Consider the following 16,953-nt stretch of genomic DNA (forward strand, 5'->3'; position numbering starts at 1 on the left):
TTCGGCCAGCTGCATTTCTGTGAGAGATTGTTGTCTTTTCTTCTTCTTTTTTCCCTTCAAAATTGTTTGAATTCACTTGCTGGATTCAAAAGGGAACTAGTTGCGAAACCTGATGAACCGTGAGCTCAAATCTTGGATTCACTAGTTACTTTTTTTTTTGTCAAATGGACAAATGGTAAACTTCAAACAATCCCATTTCATCAAGCTATACGGTAACCCATCCCCCTTCCAACGGTTCGGTCTTGACTTTTGAGTTTTTGACACCGTTTACTGTTTTTACAGTTTTTATTTACAACAAATGACATTTATTTCGGTAAATGTACCACCCCGTTGCTTCATTCCGGTATATATTGCTGCAGTTTCCTTGTGTCTGCCGGTCAGAGCTTGTTGGACTTGGCGAGGCAGACGACGGCGACGGAGGTGGCGGCCGGGATGACGATGTCGTCGGAGATGGCCTTGAGGCCCGGGACGATCCTCTTGGCGAGGAGCGCGCACACGGGGAGCCCGAAGAGGAAGGCGGCGATGTCCATGGCCGCCTTGCCGATGGTGAAGCTTTTCATGTTGACGATCCCCATCGCGATCTTCTCGAACTGCTCCTGGGTCAGGTTAGCGGTGCCCGAGGTCCAGGGGTGGGCATTCTGCGCTCGCAGGATACAGCAAACTGAATGAGCAGTCTATTTATTTATTAGGAAATTTTCAAGTATAGCTAAAATCTGAATAACTTCTTAATCAATTTACCCCCTAAACTATGCCATTCAGTTCATTTTACCCCATAATACAATTTATCTTTTTTCTCAATACACAAGTTGAATTTTAATTTTAAATTTTGCAGGGTAGTAGTGGACATCACAATGCATATTATTTTTTTAATTTTTTCATTGTTATTTTCATATAATTTTGAACTTCAATGATTAATTATTATTAAATATCCTAACCTATCAAAATAATGATAAAAAATTATGATGTATTTTTTCTACATGTGTTATGATGTGTACTATCATCTTGTAAAATTTCAACTTAAACCTCCGACTACGCATGCAGAAGTAAAAAAAAATAAATTGTATTAGGCGGTAATTTGAACCAAAAGGCACAGTTTGGGGGGTAAAATGAACCAAACCATAGTTTAGGAGGTTATTCTGATAGTTGCGGGGAGTAATTTAGACTTTTTCCTATTTATTACTCTCTTCTGTTCATATTATAGTTTATTTGAAATCTGCTCTAAATCAATATTTTCTTAACTTCGACTGAATTTATATAAAAATATTTAACTCTACAATGCCAAATAAATGATATATTTTTCGTGATGGATTCGGTGAAACTATTTTAATGTTGTAGATGTTGCTGCAGCTGTTTTGTGAACTGTGGTGCTTCCGTACATGTCTCAGGGATCACGATCAGGAATTGCCAAGACTTCCAAGCATGATTTTCTAACCCACGGAGATATTTGAAACAAAACAAAATGCTTAAGGCAGTTGAATGGTTATTTGCACTAAATTATTTGTCACAAAAGGACTTAGTTGTGCTGAATAAAGCCAAACGGATGTGCCATAAAAGGATCCCTCTCACCTCGTACTGTTTCTTGAGCTCCTCTTTTGTTGGTATCCTGTACTGCAACTGCCCACGGCTCTCGCAGAACATTCTGATGAAGATTGCAAGCATGAGAAAGAATGTTTATTATAGACCAATGTTGATATCTATTGCTTCTAATAATGTTTATTTGCACCATTTCTAAACACCCGGTGTTTCAAATACTGAGCGAATAATACATCTTAGAATTTCTGCGTTACTCAAATAATACGGGTAGCTAAGTGTGTGTGGCCAAGTCCAAAGGAAAATTGTGTACAACCAAGAAATTAAGCGATGACACTGCGTGTCCCTCTAGTCTAGGAGATACCAAAACTTACTCGATGAGCTCGTAAATGGCGTGGTAGAATTCATCGAAGCTCGTTACACCCTTCACTTTGTCGTCGTAGTGCTGCTTCATGAACTCAATGAGCGCGTCTGCATCGTCGGATTTGTGCGCTTTCTTCTCGTTCTTCTTCTTCGTCTTCTGCGCTGCCTCCTCACCCCCTGCCATCCAGAACGACCAAAAAATTTTCAGTCGCACGCGTACCTCACTGTAAGCTCACCATTAACAATAGAGCCGTCCACCACTCCCATCACACACCGAAAATCTATGCCGAACCCTAACACAGCAACATTTTCATGGTGAATCGGTCGAGCATGGGCTCAAGAAACACACAATCCACCGCGTGTTCTGCCATACCTTGCTTCGCCTTCGCAGCTCCTTGGCCCATGGAGTTCTGAGTTCTTGTGATCGCAATTCAAGGCACGGGGAGGGGGGGGGGGGGGGGGTGGGGGGTGGAAGAACTTTGTTTTGTGTGCACATGTATGCACGGGTGCAAGGATATATACCTGTGTGCAGGCGCAGCGGTGATGTTCCTTGTGTGAGACAAAGGCAACGGCATCGCTCCGGCTGAGAGCAAAGTCAGGTAGTACGCATCAACAAAGGAAAGGAAAGGGCACGACACAAGAACTGCAGTGGCTCTGGCCCAACGCAAGCTTGGATTCTCTAGCACATGCCATACGTACACCGTCAGCAAACACTTCTGGGATTGGCGACGAAACTAGTTTTCCTTCACAAAAACACAGTTGCTTGCCTCGGACTCAGGCCTCCTTCAAGCCTTTCTTAGCAGGCAAAGCATGCAACGAGGTTGCCCAGAACACATCAAAACGTGAAAATGAGTTTAAGAAGTTGACATTGCGCAGATGAAGACTAAGGTTCAGTCCCAAAGCATTGGCCCCGTTCAACCACACTCTTACCGAGAGATCTGTTCACTCGACCCCTATAGCTGAAAACAATAACTTACTTGCAGTAATGATGATACAGGCTAACAAAGTCGTATGCTATACAAAAAGTGAGTCAATCAATGTACTAACTGAGAGATCTGTTCAACCACTCTTAACGTTCCCCGTCAAACATGCCATTTTCTAAGAACAAATACAATCAAAACAATAATCATCATGGTCTCATGGGAAAGGATACCTCTACAAGGGCTTGACATACGGAACAAACAGGATGTTAGCAACTAAAATATTCTGCATAAGGAATTAAGCATTTGATCTTTGAGTGCTGCATCTTGCGTGGTGGACCAAACATTGTCCAACGTTTGGTTCTGCGGAAATTCGGCAGGCTGCAAGTCAAGCACCAGCTACAAAATTGCGATGCTGTTGCCGGCAGAGATGTGCTTCAGCCTTGATAGCATGCTCATATTCTGCCAAGTGGAGACTCATCGCTGTGCTCATCTACCAGCCACAGCCCATGATCACGGAACCGTTTTATCTTCTTCTCAAACCCTGTGATGTAGTTATTATGTATAATGACATGTTTGCCCTTTGTCTCTTTGACCCATGTTTTATTCTTGAAATATAGGCCTCCAGTTGGAAATGCAGACTGAGGCAGCAGGTACACATCAACCTGCAAGCATATCTTCTGTTAATAATTTTGTAAAGGACAATATCTGGTTGGAGACAAAGATCCATAAAAGTATGATAAGAAAACAGAACGGAATCCTTCGCTGTGTGTCATATGGCTATGTATTAAGTACTTTCAGAATCAAGGACATCAAAAAATATACTCCCAGTTCCAGAAACAGAACATAAACTAAAATTGAGAAATCTAGAATACGGCTAGATTGTTGATAGAAGACATACATAATTTTATGTTCAGACCTTTTATCGGAACTCCACAATATATATTAAAGCGAACAAAACTGCAGCCTATTAGAACCATCATATGTCTATTAAAGAGAGATTATTATATACAGAACCTTAGAAGCTACTCCCTATGTTTCCAGATTTACATTGACAGTCTTTAATAAAGCTTGTAAACAAATAAATTGAAGCATTTTTAACTGCACATCTACTGATAACATTTCCATGCGAAAAGTTTTATATTTATAAATATAATCTAAAAAACTAGAAGTAATGTCATCACAATCTGGCTAAGGTAATGTTAAGGGTTATCTGATTATCCTTAAATACATATGAATTTGATACTGAGATCTGAGAGACTCACACAGGGATGTAATATGCCTCAACAAAGTTCATTAACTACATTTAACTTGAGGAAATATCAGCAATTTGTAAAGAAAAACCATTATATTTATGAGAAATCAGCAATAGATCAGAATCACAAAGAAAGGCTGATGCGTATACTGTAGATCTACATGGTTTCATATAATTTACAAGCAAAAATGTTATGTTACAAAGTCACAAGTCCATGTTGCCTAGTACATACATGAGAACATGTGGAGCCACCCAGAAAAATATAGGTGCACAGAAACAAAAAAATGAACGTCCATGTCGAGGGCTAGGGACATATCCATGAATGTAATTACAGTAACCGAAACTTTGACCATCATAAACTGCTCTACAAAAGTGCCAAATAGTATTTCTTTATAAAAGAAAAAAATGAGTGTTTGTAATGTTTGGCAGGTAGTTTGTAATGTTTAAAAATTAGGCTCAATATGTCTTTCTCATTAGTTCAAAATAACACCACAGGTATCAATTTCCTTCTGTTATTCAAATAAGCTAAACAACACAGCAAGGTCTTATGAATTTAAGATTAGATACGATCAGTTAAACCCGTGTCATCCACTCATCACTGACTCAATGGCCCAAACTAATACCCATGTAGGCTGGTTATGCTAGATCCTGAAACCAGCTCCAAAAAGTTCGCATATAACTCCTTCCCCTACACCCTAGCGATGGTGTTAATAGTGCCAATCCATCATGGGAGTTGCTTACTTTGCATTAGTAAATACATGACTTTTCATTTAGCTTTGTGAGTATACACTTAAGCGCACAATTTAAGCAAACCACTAAATTGCTCAAGCAGATAGATGGCAAGATCTATCACCCTAAGGTATACATATGATCAGTTCAACCAAATGCTCCAAAACCATCGAAAAGAAAAATCTCCAAATCATTTGTTTGGATTTATGAATAGAACGCACAATCTACGCTATGTTGACCATTGTCATTTTGTGGCATTGTAAATGAAGAAATCAAGGAGAAACAAACCTGCCCAGCAGTCTTGTTCAAAGCCCAGTTGAAACCTGGCTGATCATTTGACTTCCTCTGCTTCGACCAGGGCTGCTCCTTGAGCTCCTCAATCCACTTCCTTAGCAACAGCTTGGCACCTTCAGTCGGCCGGAGGAAGATCATGCAGCTGCAGATATATGTCCTCCCTTTCTTACCCGGCGGTGGCAGCTCATGCGAATGACCGAGTGGTTTCACCTGCATCCCACAGTTCCAAACCAATAAGGTATCTTCCAATAAGAGCCCAATCACAAACGCAGCAACTACAAAACTGACGTACAGGAGTCATGTCGTCCATGAAGTAGACGTCGTGATCCCCGACGATGTAGGGGAACGGGTCGGCGAGCCACACCATGTCGACATCGTTGTACATGACGCTGTACCCCAGCTCAAGAATCTGCAGCAGGTGCCGCGGCCGGCGCGAGGTGAAGTTGAAGAAACCCTGCAGTCACGGACGCACAAGATAGCCGCAGTTACGCATGGGGACATTTCATCGAGCAACTTGGGAGGGAGGGAGGGGTTTCTCCTTACCTGGGATCCGAACTTGTGCGCTGCCTGGGCGTCGGGCGCGGGGGGCACGAGGACGGCGTGCCCCGGCCAGGCGGCGTTGATGCGGTCTAGAGTCTCGTAGTCCTCGGCGATGACGAGCACCTGGTCGGCGCGGCCGGCGCGGCGGACGCTGATGAGCCAGTTGGAGAGGAAGGGGAGGTAGGGCCCGGAGACCGCGGCGAGGAGCACGGTGCCGTTGCCCGCGGCGGCGGCGAAGGCCGCGGCCTCCTGGAGCGTGTAGGCGCGCCACGGGGAGGCGGGGACCGAGGAGGGGCGGGTGGGGCCCCAGGGGAGGAGGAGGGCGGCGAAGAGGAGGAGCGCGAGGAGGGAGAAGAGGTAGGGGAGCGTGAGGAGGGGGAGCGGCCGGGATGGAGCTGTACCGGCGGAGGGGGAGGAGATGGGGAGGGCGTCGCCGGCGGCCGCCGGCTTCTGGTGCGGCCGCTGGTGGAGCGACATTGTCGCTCGCCGGAGATCGGGGGTTCCGGCCTTTCGTGCGGCGGGAGATGGAAGACTGGACTGGACTGGAGTGTGGGAATCTACTGGCCTTGTCCACATCAGGCTTGAGAGACACTTCCTCTTCCATGTAAACTCGGCTAAAACGTACTACTAGTAGATTTTGCAAACATGTATCGATGTGTTTAGGAAATTTGGAGATCAAACCAAACTCGAAGACAGGAATGGTCCTAAATAGTGGCAATTTCACCGTCCACAAAAAAATTAGCCTTTTTATCTTGGAAAAAGGGTTAAGGTGAAGGTAAGTCCTAAATTCGAAAGGTTCTTTAACATCTAGTTATTGAAATCTGTTTTCTTAATAATATAATGTTTATGAGTCTTTGCTAATGTCCATGAACTTAGTTGGCTGGAGCTCTTCAGCTCAACACCTAGCGGTTATCTGTTTTAGAGGTAATGTTTGACCATGCAGAGTTTCAGAGCATCTCGTTTCAGGCCTGGTCCTCCCGGTTGACAGCTTATCTGTTTCAAGTTTAACATCGATGTTTATTATGTCTTTGCGTAGGTGACAGGGGATAAATAAATATGTAAAAGTATGTCAAAATTTGGTAAACGAACCAAGTATGTTCTGCTCAACCCAGGTAATAATTCAGTTTCCAGACTGGTGCAGTTTGCAAATTATATAGAGTATCTAACTGTTGTGAAATATGGGAAAGCATTTTAAGACCATATTTCTTTAGGTTAGACATTTTTTTAGACTAGGCTCGTCCCCATTTCCATTTCAACAACGGAAATTTCCTCTAGGCAAGATCATGGGTAGCATGCTAGAGATACTGTCACCTCGTCTTCAATCCATCCTTAGAGCATCTCCGGTAGTTCCTCAATAAATATCTTCCAATAAGATAGTATTAAGATTTTCTAATATTATTTTTCTAGATTATTACGAGATGTGCTTTTACAGTTTTCTAATAATCTTATCCCAATACAATTAATATATTGGGAAAGCTAAAATTCTCTCTTTATTTGAGAGGATTTAGGATGAAATATTGGACAACTCAATAATTATTGAGGAAATGGAGAAATTTTGGAGAACTGTTGGAGTATAATTTTTTTCTCAATTTTAATCGGTTTATAGAGAAGAGGGTGGCAGCTGGAAATGCTCTTGTTCGTAGCACATCACATCCCAAGGGCAGCACTGTAAAATCGCCACGCATTCCCGCAAATGGTTAAAGGCAGAGCCTCCCCTCCAACCTGCCTCCGACCCCCTTTTTACTCGTTTCGGCTGTCTCGTCACGTCTCGCCTTCTCCCTTCCGACGCCCCCAGCTCCTCCCTCCCAAAACCCACGCCGTCGCCGTGAAGAGGGAGGCTTCGCGCGATCCGGCCGCCATGGTGATTGCGGGCACCGCGGCGGCGTCGTGCCGCCCGCGGAGCGCGCGGTACGCCGAGAAGGGGTACCCGAGCTATGCGGAGCTCGACGGGCGCCGCGTGCCTCGCTGGAGGAACGACGGCGGCGGCCGGGTGAAGAATCCTGAGTCCCGGCGCGGAAGGAAGAGGGGACGCGGGGTGTCTGCCGATGCGGTGGCGGCGTTCAAGGTTGAGCCACCGATCCTGCAGGTCGAGGAGGCGGTGGCGCAGGAGCATGATAGGAAGCGGCGCATGACCGGCGCCACGGTGAGCGTGACGGCGGTGGGCAAGGCGTTTCCGCTGATCGAGGACGCGGAGGAGGAGGTGGCGTCCACGGACGGCGGGGCCGACGAGCGCGGCGGCGGCAAGAGCTGGAGGCTGCGGGTGAAGGAGACGCTGCGGGCGTTCAGCAGCAACTACCTCCACTTTGTTCAGGTTCCCTCCTTTTGTTAATTTTGTCGTTGTCAGTCTATTTTTAGCCTGACATGATTTATGTCGCATGCAGGAGGAACAACGGAGAGCAGAGTCCGTAAGGCAAGATCTCAATGCGTTCAAGCTCCTCAAACGTCAGGTTTGTTTGTGATGTTGTGTTTCATTAATCAGTTAGGCTGTAAGACTAAGTTCTTGTACCTAGATTCGACTTGAAAGGGTAAAATCTGGGTTCATAGACTCAGCACGAAATTTATACATGTTAAATAGGAGAGATATAGTGCGCTTCAGTTCAGTTTTTCATATTTTTGTAGTATATCCAGGTTTATAGAGCAGAGCTGTGTAGTTTCATTCTGATTCTTTCACATAATTCAACTACAGAAACATTATAACTCGAGTCTATGTTACATGTGAAATTTTAATAGTCATGTACTATATAGCATCTACTGGGTCTGTGCTTCAATATTGAGCTATTATGTGTCAGTCAGTTAGCCATAAATTGTTAAACCGATGGGAAAAGGGTGCCTATGCACTTAGACTCGCGTCATGTGTAGCCTCACATAAGCCCCAAATGTGAAAATAGGAGTGAGGTACATTCTTTATTTTAAGTTACGTGAGCTAGAACTCAAACTTGAAACTTTTGGCTCGGACACCATTGGTCTACTATGCACTGGTCAGTTGATCTTAAAATACTTTTCTGATAGAAAAAGTGCAAGTAGCTTATACTTCAATGCTTAAAAGACATATTTGATGGCGTAAGCTTATAGTTACTTGTTTTCTTTCATGTGCTGCTGCATCTTTTTATCTTTATCTTGAAATGTACTATGTCTGAAAAACATAATGAATCATATGTTGCTTGTGTTTCCTTATCTTGCTCAAAATTCTAAATTCTAACCGTAATAGACTGATCATAGTACCATATCAATTTTGTATGTGGATGCACATAATCTTCATTCTGAATGGTTTTGTAGATCGAAGCTGTTTATTTGAGTATAAAGGGCAGATTTGCCTATTCGTTGTTTTGATGTTGTAATAATTTGAGTTGAATGTATTTTCATTCTGAAATATTACGTGTGCCCATGTGTAATGCAATGAATTACATATTGTTATTTGTTCAAAACCGTTCTTTCTTTCTGAATGGCTTTGTAGATGCATTTGTTTATTTGCAACTTAACATGAATGTATCTTTATTCTGAAATATGTTGTGTGCAATGGAATAAATAACATATTGTTGTTTGTTCTTTCGGTCTTTCCTCCGTTCATGGATGTGTTTGCTTGTTTTCTGTATGCCTTCAACCTTTTCTCTTAATAGACTAATAATATATGGAAGCAGATTAGGTGAGTGTCTCATAGTTACCTGTTTGTTTCTCTATGTTACCTAAGCATGTATTTAATTTGAAACTTGCTAATATGTTGTTTTTGTAGCTAGTGCTATTTGGCATTTAGTCATGAACGGTTTTGTAGACGAACCTTTTATTTCTGCAAATACCTATATGATTTTTTTTACGTGCCAAAATGTAGATACCTGGTGAGTATGGGAGAACCATGACTCTGGCAAAGCAACATGTCAAGAGAGGTCCAAATGGAAGTACAAGAGGCCATAAACCAAAGGTCAAGCGTACATGCACATATCCTACTGGCCCCTGCAATGCACTTGATTTTTTTCCCAGTTTTGCAACTTGATACTTGTTTCATGTGCGTGGAATACCAGGTAAAATTATCTAAATTTCTTTTGCATCTTGTGAAAGCAGAGTTGTAACAGCCAAGTTAATGGTAACTATCAGGAAGCAAAACGAGCATCCAAACGACCTGATCTGAAAGCACTAACGAAGGCATGTTTCTATCAATGATGTTTTCAAAATTATATTTTTAAATTTATCTGTTGGACTTACGGGGTTCTTAAAAATAAAAACAGATGCAAGAAAGTGGTGCTGTACTTTATCGAGAGAAAATGATAGGTCATTTACCAGGTTAGTGCATCTTTCATTTTTCAAATAGAAAATATCTTATAGAATAATCCAATAGTTTTTGTTTGTGTTCTCACTTTCTTTATATTAGTTTACAAGGTAAAGGTTATAAATGTCTCCATTCTTGTAGGGATTGATGTTGGGGATCAGTTCTACTCACGTGCCGAGATGGTTGCTCTAGGCATTCACAGCCATTGGCTGAAAGGTATAGATTACATGGGTATGAAATACCAAGATAAGGTAAATCTAGTTGAATGAATATTCATACTTCAGCTGCAGAAATATAAGATTAGTAATAGTTCTAGTCTGTACTGTTACACTGATCCATTTTTAAGAGTCATATCAGTTCAGTTGCACTTGTGAAATTTGATATCAAGGTAGAAACTGCTTCATCATGTACTCGATTCTCTGCAGATTATAAGACAAAATAGGTTAAGTACTTAAGTATAGGAATGGGGTGCTTAGTTCAGTTGGTCAAAGGAGCTGCCCTGACCTCTCAAGTCCAAGTCCTTTGACACAAATTTGGGTGCCTATGTGTGATTAATGACACATTGAGTTCCTCCTACATGTTTTTTTTAAAAAAATAGAAAGGTTCAGTATGAACTTATATACATTCAATTGCAACATTTTCATGTTGTAAAAGGCTTCCTAGCTAATGTCTTATTTAAGGATTATGTATAAACACCGAGATTAATGTGTTATTCCACAATGTTAAATTTGTTAAAGCTTCAACAATACTTTGTGCATGGCTTTTCTACATGTAGTGCGAAGTACTAAGTGATAATTGGCGATTATATTCTTATCAGTAGTCATGTGCATATCTTACACATTTTTTTCATGCTCCTTGAAATAACGTGTGCAGAGAATTGGAATAATGGATGCTTGCTGTGCAAAGAGCTCTAATTGTAGTTGGAAAGAAATCCAAACTTCTTGGCTTAATGCTAATGCTCTTTTACTTGTATCCACCGTAGATCCAATTGATAGTTATTACTTATGATGAAAACAAGGATCTCCTTCCTAAACTGGAATATCTTTGTTGCAACTGGAGAATGCATTGAGCATATATATAGGATCTTCTTCCTACTTTCTATGTAGAATAAATGCTACACCTAGGGTGTAGAATATATATATTTAAACCACCTTTAATTTAGCCTACAAACTCCAGATCTGGTGTGGAGCTAGGAGTTGGAGCTCTGCCAAACATGGCCTTAATTATGTTTTCTAAGCAAGTTAATTAAATTTGCCAAGCTTCTTGCGGTGGACCGGTTAGAGGTTGAACTTCGGGAGTTGTTGAAACTCCTATCCCAAGATGGGTTCGGAGCACAACACCTTAGAACAAAGCCTGATGGAGTCTCCCCTGTTTTTGAGTTGTCTTTAGTTAATGCTAAAATGTTGAGTTAATTAAAAAATATTTGTACTTATCTTTTCACATTGATTCGTATGAAATGCATGTGGCTGGATTATGTTACATTGTCTTTAACTTTACCATAAGAAAGTTTTATTTATGCAATAGTGTTTTCCGTTGATTATGCAGAAAGGATGCGAGGACTTTACTTTCCCACTTGCAACCTGCATCGTATTGTCGGGAGTGTATGAAGATGATTTAGATAACGCAAATGAAATTATTTACACTGGCCAAGGTGGGAACAACTGGCTTGGCAACCGTCTACAGATAACTGCACAAACATTGCTTCGTGGAAACTTGGCACTGAAAGTTAGTTCTCATGGGTCCCTTGATCTTATATTCTGATAAAAAATCCCTGTTGTCTTTTCACAGTTCCCCTCCCATCTAGACCCTGTTGACCGCCTCCATCCGGATGATTACCCAAATTGAGATGAGAATAGGATATTTCTATTGTATAAGTTTGTTCTAGAGCCACCATTCTCTCTTTATTTTGTGTCTGATGGGATAAGTCTTTGTACTGTTGGTTTTTGTGGTCCTCGCCATGACAGCATCTTGCTGCCCCAACCAGGACAGCATTTAGCATCTTAGACTAGCTTTTAGGACAGCAACTAGGACAACATCTTAGACTAAGCATCACTAGCTTTTAGACTAGCATCTTAGACTAGCATCTCGGCATATACTTGGCTGCCTTGGCCAGCTATAAATATGTATCCCCAACCCCTCAGGTTGGTATGGCATTGTGTGAGAAATAGACCAGAAAATTGCCCCAACTCCTAGTGTCATCCTCTCGATAAGAGTAAGAGTTTTGATTCTAACAGTGTCATGACTGCCTCATAAATATGCTGGTCTTTCTTTTCTTTTCTTTTTTGTTCTTCCCAGATTGAAAATAGTTTCCTTACAGTTTTTGAATCTTATCTTATAGTTCTCTTATCAAAGTTGGATAACATTCATATTCTTTTTTTCAAATTTAGCTAGCACTTCCCTTTGCAAATTCTACATTCTTTGGGGGGTGGGGTGGGTGGGGGTGTGTGGGGGGGGATAATTGTTCATAATAACCTTTTTCTGTTGACCCTGCAGAACAGCAAGGATAATGGAAATCCTGTACGAGTTATTCGTGGACATGTTGAAAAGAGCAGCTATTCTGGAAAAGTTTACACCTATGATGGCCTGTATAAGGTTTCATGTCCCAAATGATCTTATTGGCACATATTTGTCCAATGCTAAGTGTTTATTTTGATAGTTTGAACTAGCTCTCTAAAGTGACCATTCTATTTTGTCTTGTCATGAAATATATGCATTTTCATCCAAAGGTTTCTTACATTAGGTTTACATGATAATCTTGTCTAAAAAATGGAAAACAGAAAACAAATTTGAAGTAAAGTGGAAGGAGCTCTGCCTTTTGTTATAGGTAGAAAAAGAGTTTAACAAAACACCAGTCACAGGCTAAGACATGGCCTAGATTTCCACCAACTGAACTGCCCTTGAGAGAGAGCTAAAAGAATTACATCACAATAGAATTTCCTTAGGGTGATCAAGACAGCAGCATGACATGTCTTCTTTGCACAATGTCTTCTTTTACTTTTCATGCAACCTCCAAAGCCGGTAAGCTCGTTTGTTGGAAAATATGTCGATTTCTTTCCTTCCAAAGGTTCCACCAGATGTATATGACCATGCCGTTGAAAGATCGTCTATTCTTCCTTTGTTGAGTGATGTCAGCCTCCTCCCACCAGTCTGCCAGGAGTGAAAGGAGAAGAGTTGTGGCTCTACATGTGAAAACGGAAAAGTTAGCCAGTAGTATTCCTCAACAGAAAGTTTGGATACCAATTTAATGATAACTAAACTAGTGCATCACTGAAACACACAAATTTATCATGTTTGTCACATATATGTTTACTGATTCTGAAGCTGAACTCGTCATTGTAGTGCTTTGGAATGGCTTATTTACGAACTTTCAATTTTACCACAGGTTGTGGGCTACTGGCCACAAAAAGGAATGCAAGGGCATTTGGTTTTCAAATATAGATTGAAACGGCTTGAAGGCCAACCACCTTTAACAACTTCTCAGGTATGTTACAGCAGAGCAGCGTTTCATTTCTTGCTGCATAAGAACAATTGTATGAGCCATGAAATGTCTATTAGTGCATTACCAGTGTGGACTGTATTGATTAGGACAGTGTTGAAGATCCTGATTGCAACTATCTAGCCATGAAATGTCATGTACACATAGCTAGTTTTGATTGGAATATGACAGTCACTCATGCTGGTGGTGAGGTTGTGACAGATTTTATAGGTTTATGAAGAAAAAATAAGTTTAGAAGTGTACATAGAAACTGAATGAAAAATATAAGTTGGAAATATGAAAATCAGGAAGCTGTTGGGTTGTCTACTTTCTGGGAATCAGGAGGCTAGGTACTTTATTTTTCCTGTCGTGCTTTTTAGGACCTTGGACTGCATGTTGTTTCACATTCGTTTATTGTGTCTTTGTTCAGATATTTTCTAATTTGCCAAAGATAATTGTCCAAATTTGTATTCGTTGTTATTTTAAACAATCTTTTAGTTCAGTTGTACTGTAGCACACTAGTCTTGATGATGACAATGATGTTATGACAAGATATACAATGAGCGTGAAGCTTAGGGATTACATTCCTTGATGGAAGATCCCTCAACAATTCATATAGGATATATAACATCTAGTATGGAGTGTGGACTGATTGCTTATTGTACTAATCTTCATAATTTTAATGCAGCATTTCTAAATACTGATTTCTGTTCCACTTTGTAGTTTCCTTTGATCATTATGCTTTTATCCCATTCTATTTGGTGGCCTTTATTTTTTTTAAAGACATACTCGTGCAGGTACTGTTTACCCGTGGAAATGTTCCCATGCCAATATCTGAATTGCCTGGGTGTGTTGCTCAATCATGCATCATATCAATTTTCCAGTCTACTATTCAAATTTCTCTGTTTAATCTTTTGTTGTGAGCTTTAAAATTTCCTTTGACATCTCAAGCCAATTTTTTATTATTTCAATAGGTTGGTCTGTGCAGACATTTCTAATGGTCAGGAGAACTTTCCAATTCCTGCTACAAATTTAGTTGATAATCCTCCTGTTCCTCCGTCTGGTATGCTACAAACCTTTAAAGAAGCTTCTTATCCAATGTTATATCGTTGTCGCATTTTTTATTATTATTTGAGTTATGCAATTTTTGCATGTTTTCTCTACTTATGTTAGGAGGTTGCTTGCTTCTTTTAATGTTTGGTACTTTTTTATCTTTTCACTTCTTGCAACTTTAATATTTCATTGATAAGTGTTGCTTCGCTGTAACAAAATGTCAAAAAACCCTTGAACAGAGTTTGATCTATTCCGTGACTTTACACCTTGTAGGCTTCGTGTACTCCAAATCACTGCAGATTCCAGAACATATCAAGATACCAATTGATAAAATCGGTTGTAATTGCAGTGGAGATTGTTCTACCTCTGAGCATTGCTTGTGTGCTAAGCGCAATGGTTCTGATCTTCCTTATGTGTCCACACAAAGGAAAAATGCCAACCGGAATCGTTCTAAACATAACAGTGTTGGAAGGTAAGATTTTGTTGTGTTTTGCTGGCTGGGAACATGTTGAAAGTAAACAGTTACTTTTAATGTCTGTGGGTGGGTGTTGGGGAGCGGGGTAGTGCCGCCCTCATGGGATTAAGAATTGTTTGTCCAAACTTTCTTTTACTCTACTCTATTTTTTAACCATTTGGTTAACCTTCAGGTTAGTGGAGCCAAAAGCTGTTGTGTACGAGTGTGGTACTTACTGTACCTGCCACTGCAACTGTGTTAATAGAACCTCCCAGCAAGGATTGAAGTATCGCCTGGAGGTTATTATTTTGTTAGTCTTCCTTTCATTTCAGTTGCCATCCTTAGTCGTTATTTGCCATGTTTACTGAACTGTGAATTCAGGTATTCAAGACAGAATCAAAAGGTTGGGGTGTTAGGACGTGGGACACTATTCTTCCTGGGGCCCTAATTTGCGAGTACACTGGGGTATTAAGGAGGACTACGGAAGTCGAAGGATTTCTGGAGAACAACTACATATTTGATATAGATTGTCTTCAAACAATTAAAGGCCTGGATGGAAGAGAGGTATCCAATGTTTTCTTTGTCTTTTTGGTTAGGCAGAACTGTTGTAGTGGACTGTTTTTTATGTGCTTGGTTTCTTTTCGGGAAGTGAAACCAATCTAACCTTGACTCATTTGTTTTTTGGACAAAAGTCTTGATTTTCCTAGCACAAGACAGCGTAGTCTTATTCTATTGGTTTCTGTTGCCTCTCTACTTGCAACAGAAATATCAACTCCTGGCTGGTGGCTGCTAGTTTCATAAGTTATGTTTTATTTATTGAGATCATTGAAGCAGCAGAAATATTAAAAAGTGCTGAACTGCTTCGTTCCTGCTTAAAATTGTCATTACTTTTCCTTCTATAAAAGAAAAATGTTGTCTAATTGTTTTTTTTTGGCAGCAAAGGGCCGGCTCAGAACTTCACATAGCATCACTTCATTCTGAGCATGACTCGGAGGCATCTCAAGCTCCTGAATATTGCATTGATGCTGGTTCTGTTGGCAACATTGCTAGGTTCATAAATCACAGTTGCCAACCTAATCTTTTCATTCAGTGCGTATTGAGCTCACATAGCGATATCAAGCTAGCAAAAATTATGCTTTTTGCAGCTGATACCATACCCCCATTTCAGGTGAGCCTTCATTGCCTTTCCCTTGCTGATGGAAATGTGGAAACATATTTATCTAGAAATTCAGCGAGGTTTAAATCATACATGTCCAAGCAACAATTTAGCAATGTGACCTTAAGAGTATTAGTCATTTTAATGATTGATTCTTTTTTTCATGTTACTTTTATTTCCGCTGTTCAATCATATTTTTCTGTCTATCAAAAGAAACTTCAACTGCGCTCATACATAAGATGCCATTGAACATGCATGGTTGTCTCACCTTAAACTTATTGAAGTAAAAAGGAAATGTCATCATGTATCATTTGTACAACCAGTGAACATAAAATGCCTTTTATCTTCCTGCTGTTGCACCTGCTGCTGATTTGCCACTTTTGTCAAAATAAAATGTTTTGCGGACCTGACTATCATGTAATCCTTCTTCCTCCTGTTATTGAACCAAGGTTATCATGTAACTGTTGCAGGAGCTCGGGTACGACTACGGGTATCACCTGGACAGTGTGACAGGGGCAGATGGCCAAATCGTGAAGTTGGCTTGCCACTGTGGTGCTCCTGACTGCCGTAAACGACTTTACTAGGTTCTCCAGTCGTGTCGTATGATGACATTCGTTCATTATGCCCTTTTTGGGCTGATCACAATGCTTCATTGGATGTTATGCTAATTGTGCGGCATAAGAGAAGTTAATCCTGATAAAACTTCTCAATGCATGCTCCCTGGGCGCCAAACATTCGAGAAATAGAAATGATCCCGTTCCCGTTTCCATACAAGACACTTGTCTTCGTCATGGATGAAACAAACAAATTCATACGATGCAGTGCACAATTGTGTTGTTTCTTGTTACTATGGATTTGCTGTCTACCTGTTATGTGGTAAAGAACCTGTTTTTCTTTCTTTCAGTTATGCTGTATCCGCATCG

General features: G+C 40.8%; 3 protein-coding genes across 4 annotated transcripts; 1 reads left to right on the plus strand and 2 right to left on the minus strand.

Moving 5' to 3' along the window:
* Positions 1-170: 170 nt before the first annotated feature.
* Positions 171-2,346, minus strand: LOC112883921. The gene is made up of 4 exons (XM_025949187.1): positions 2,267-2,346; positions 1,905-2,070; positions 1,567-1,639; positions 171-638 (listed from the first exon to the last, which is right to left on the minus strand). The coding sequence occupies exons 1-4, from the start codon at positions 2,295-2,297 to the stop codon at positions 378-380; spliced, it is 531 nt and encodes a 176-aa protein (XP_025804972.1). The 5' UTR covers positions 2,298-2,346; the 3' UTR covers positions 171-377.
* A 503-nt stretch (positions 2,347-2,849) lies between these two features.
* Positions 2,850-6,191, minus strand: LOC112883920 (UDP-D-xylose:L-fucose alpha-1,3-D-xylosyltransferase MGP4-like). Its single transcript, XM_025949186.1, has 4 exons — positions 5,635-6,191; positions 5,384-5,545; positions 5,086-5,301; positions 2,850-3,478 (listed from the first exon to the last, which is right to left on the minus strand). The coding sequence occupies exons 1-4, from the start codon at positions 6,106-6,108 to the stop codon at positions 3,269-3,271; spliced, it is 1,062 nt and encodes a 353-aa protein (XP_025804971.1). The 5' UTR covers positions 6,109-6,191; the 3' UTR covers positions 2,850-3,268.
* A 1,254-nt stretch (positions 6,192-7,445) lies between these two features.
* LOC112884119 (histone-lysine N-methyltransferase, H3 lysine-9 specific SUVH4-like) lies at positions 7,446-16,880 on the plus strand. 2 transcript variants are annotated; one of them, XM_025949449.1, is made up of 16 exons: positions 7,459-7,942; positions 8,013-8,078; positions 9,458-9,547; positions 9,688-9,768; positions 9,852-9,906; positions 10,034-10,143; positions 11,438-11,617; positions 12,386-12,484; positions 13,275-13,373; positions 14,165-14,214; positions 14,342-14,430; positions 14,694-14,892; positions 15,068-15,173; positions 15,256-15,438; positions 15,812-16,042; positions 16,501-16,880. In XM_025949449.1, the coding sequence occupies exons 1-16, from the start codon at positions 7,490-7,492 to the stop codon at positions 16,612-16,614; spliced, it is 2,205 nt and encodes a 734-aa protein (XP_025805234.1). In that variant the 5' UTR covers positions 7,459-7,489; the 3' UTR covers positions 16,615-16,880. The 2 variants fall into 2 exon arrangements, with proteins under 2 accessions (XP_025805235.1, XP_025805234.1); XM_025949450.1 differs by lacking the exons at positions 15,812-16,042; positions 16,501-16,880 and adding an exon at positions 15,567-15,804 and having other exon boundaries at positions 7,446-7,942.
* The last annotated feature ends 73 nt before the right edge of the window (positions 16,881-16,953 follow it).

This window comes from Panicum hallii, chromosome 3 (genome assembly GCF_002211085.1).
Source record: "Panicum hallii strain FIL2 chromosome 3, PHallii_v3.1, whole genome shotgun sequence".
NCBI lineage: Eukaryota > Viridiplantae > Streptophyta > Magnoliopsida > Poales > Poaceae > Panicum > Panicum hallii.

What these genes read in the sequence shown, in the direction of transcription:
- LOC112883921 (XM_025949187.1), bottom strand. Translation starts at nt 2,297, where the DNA reads ATGGGCCAAGGAGCTGCGAAGGCGAAGCAAG. An exon ending in GCCATTTACGAGCTCATCGA is followed by an intron (nt 1,640 to 1,904) that starts GTAAGTTTTGGT and finishes AATCTTCATCAG; the next exon opens with AATGTTCTGCGAGAGCCGTG. An exon ending in AGCTCAAGAAACAGTACGAG is followed by an intron (nt 639 to 1,566) that starts GTGAGAGGGATC and finishes CTGCGAGCGCAG; the next exon opens with AATGCCCACCCCTGGACCTC.
- LOC112883920 (XM_025949186.1), bottom strand. Translation starts at nt 6,108, where the DNA reads ATGTCGCTCCACCAGCGGCCGCACCAGAAGCCGGCGGCCGCCGGCGAC. An exon ending in CGCACAAGTTCGGATCCCAG is followed by an intron (nt 5,546 to 5,634) that starts GTAAGGAGAAAC and finishes CCGTGACTGCAG; the next exon opens with GGTTTCTTCAACTTCACCTC. An exon ending in TCATGGACGACATGACTCCT is followed by an intron (nt 5,302 to 5,383) that starts GTACGTCAGTTT and finishes TGTGGGATGCAG; the next exon opens with GTGAAACCACTCGGTCATTC.
- LOC112884119 (XM_025949449.1), top strand. Translation starts at nt 7,490, where the DNA reads ATGGTGATTGCGGGCACCGCGGCGGCGTCGTGCCGCCCGCGGAGCGCG. An exon ending in TCAAGCTCCTCAAACGTCAG is followed by an intron (nt 8,079 to 9,457) that starts GTTTGTTTGTGA and finishes GCCAAAATGTAG; the next exon opens with ATACCTGGTGAGTATGGGAG. An exon ending in CCTATGATGGCCTGTATAAG is followed by an intron (nt 12,485 to 13,274) that starts GTTTCATGTCCC and finishes ATTTTACCACAG; the next exon opens with GTTGTGGGCTACTGGCCACA.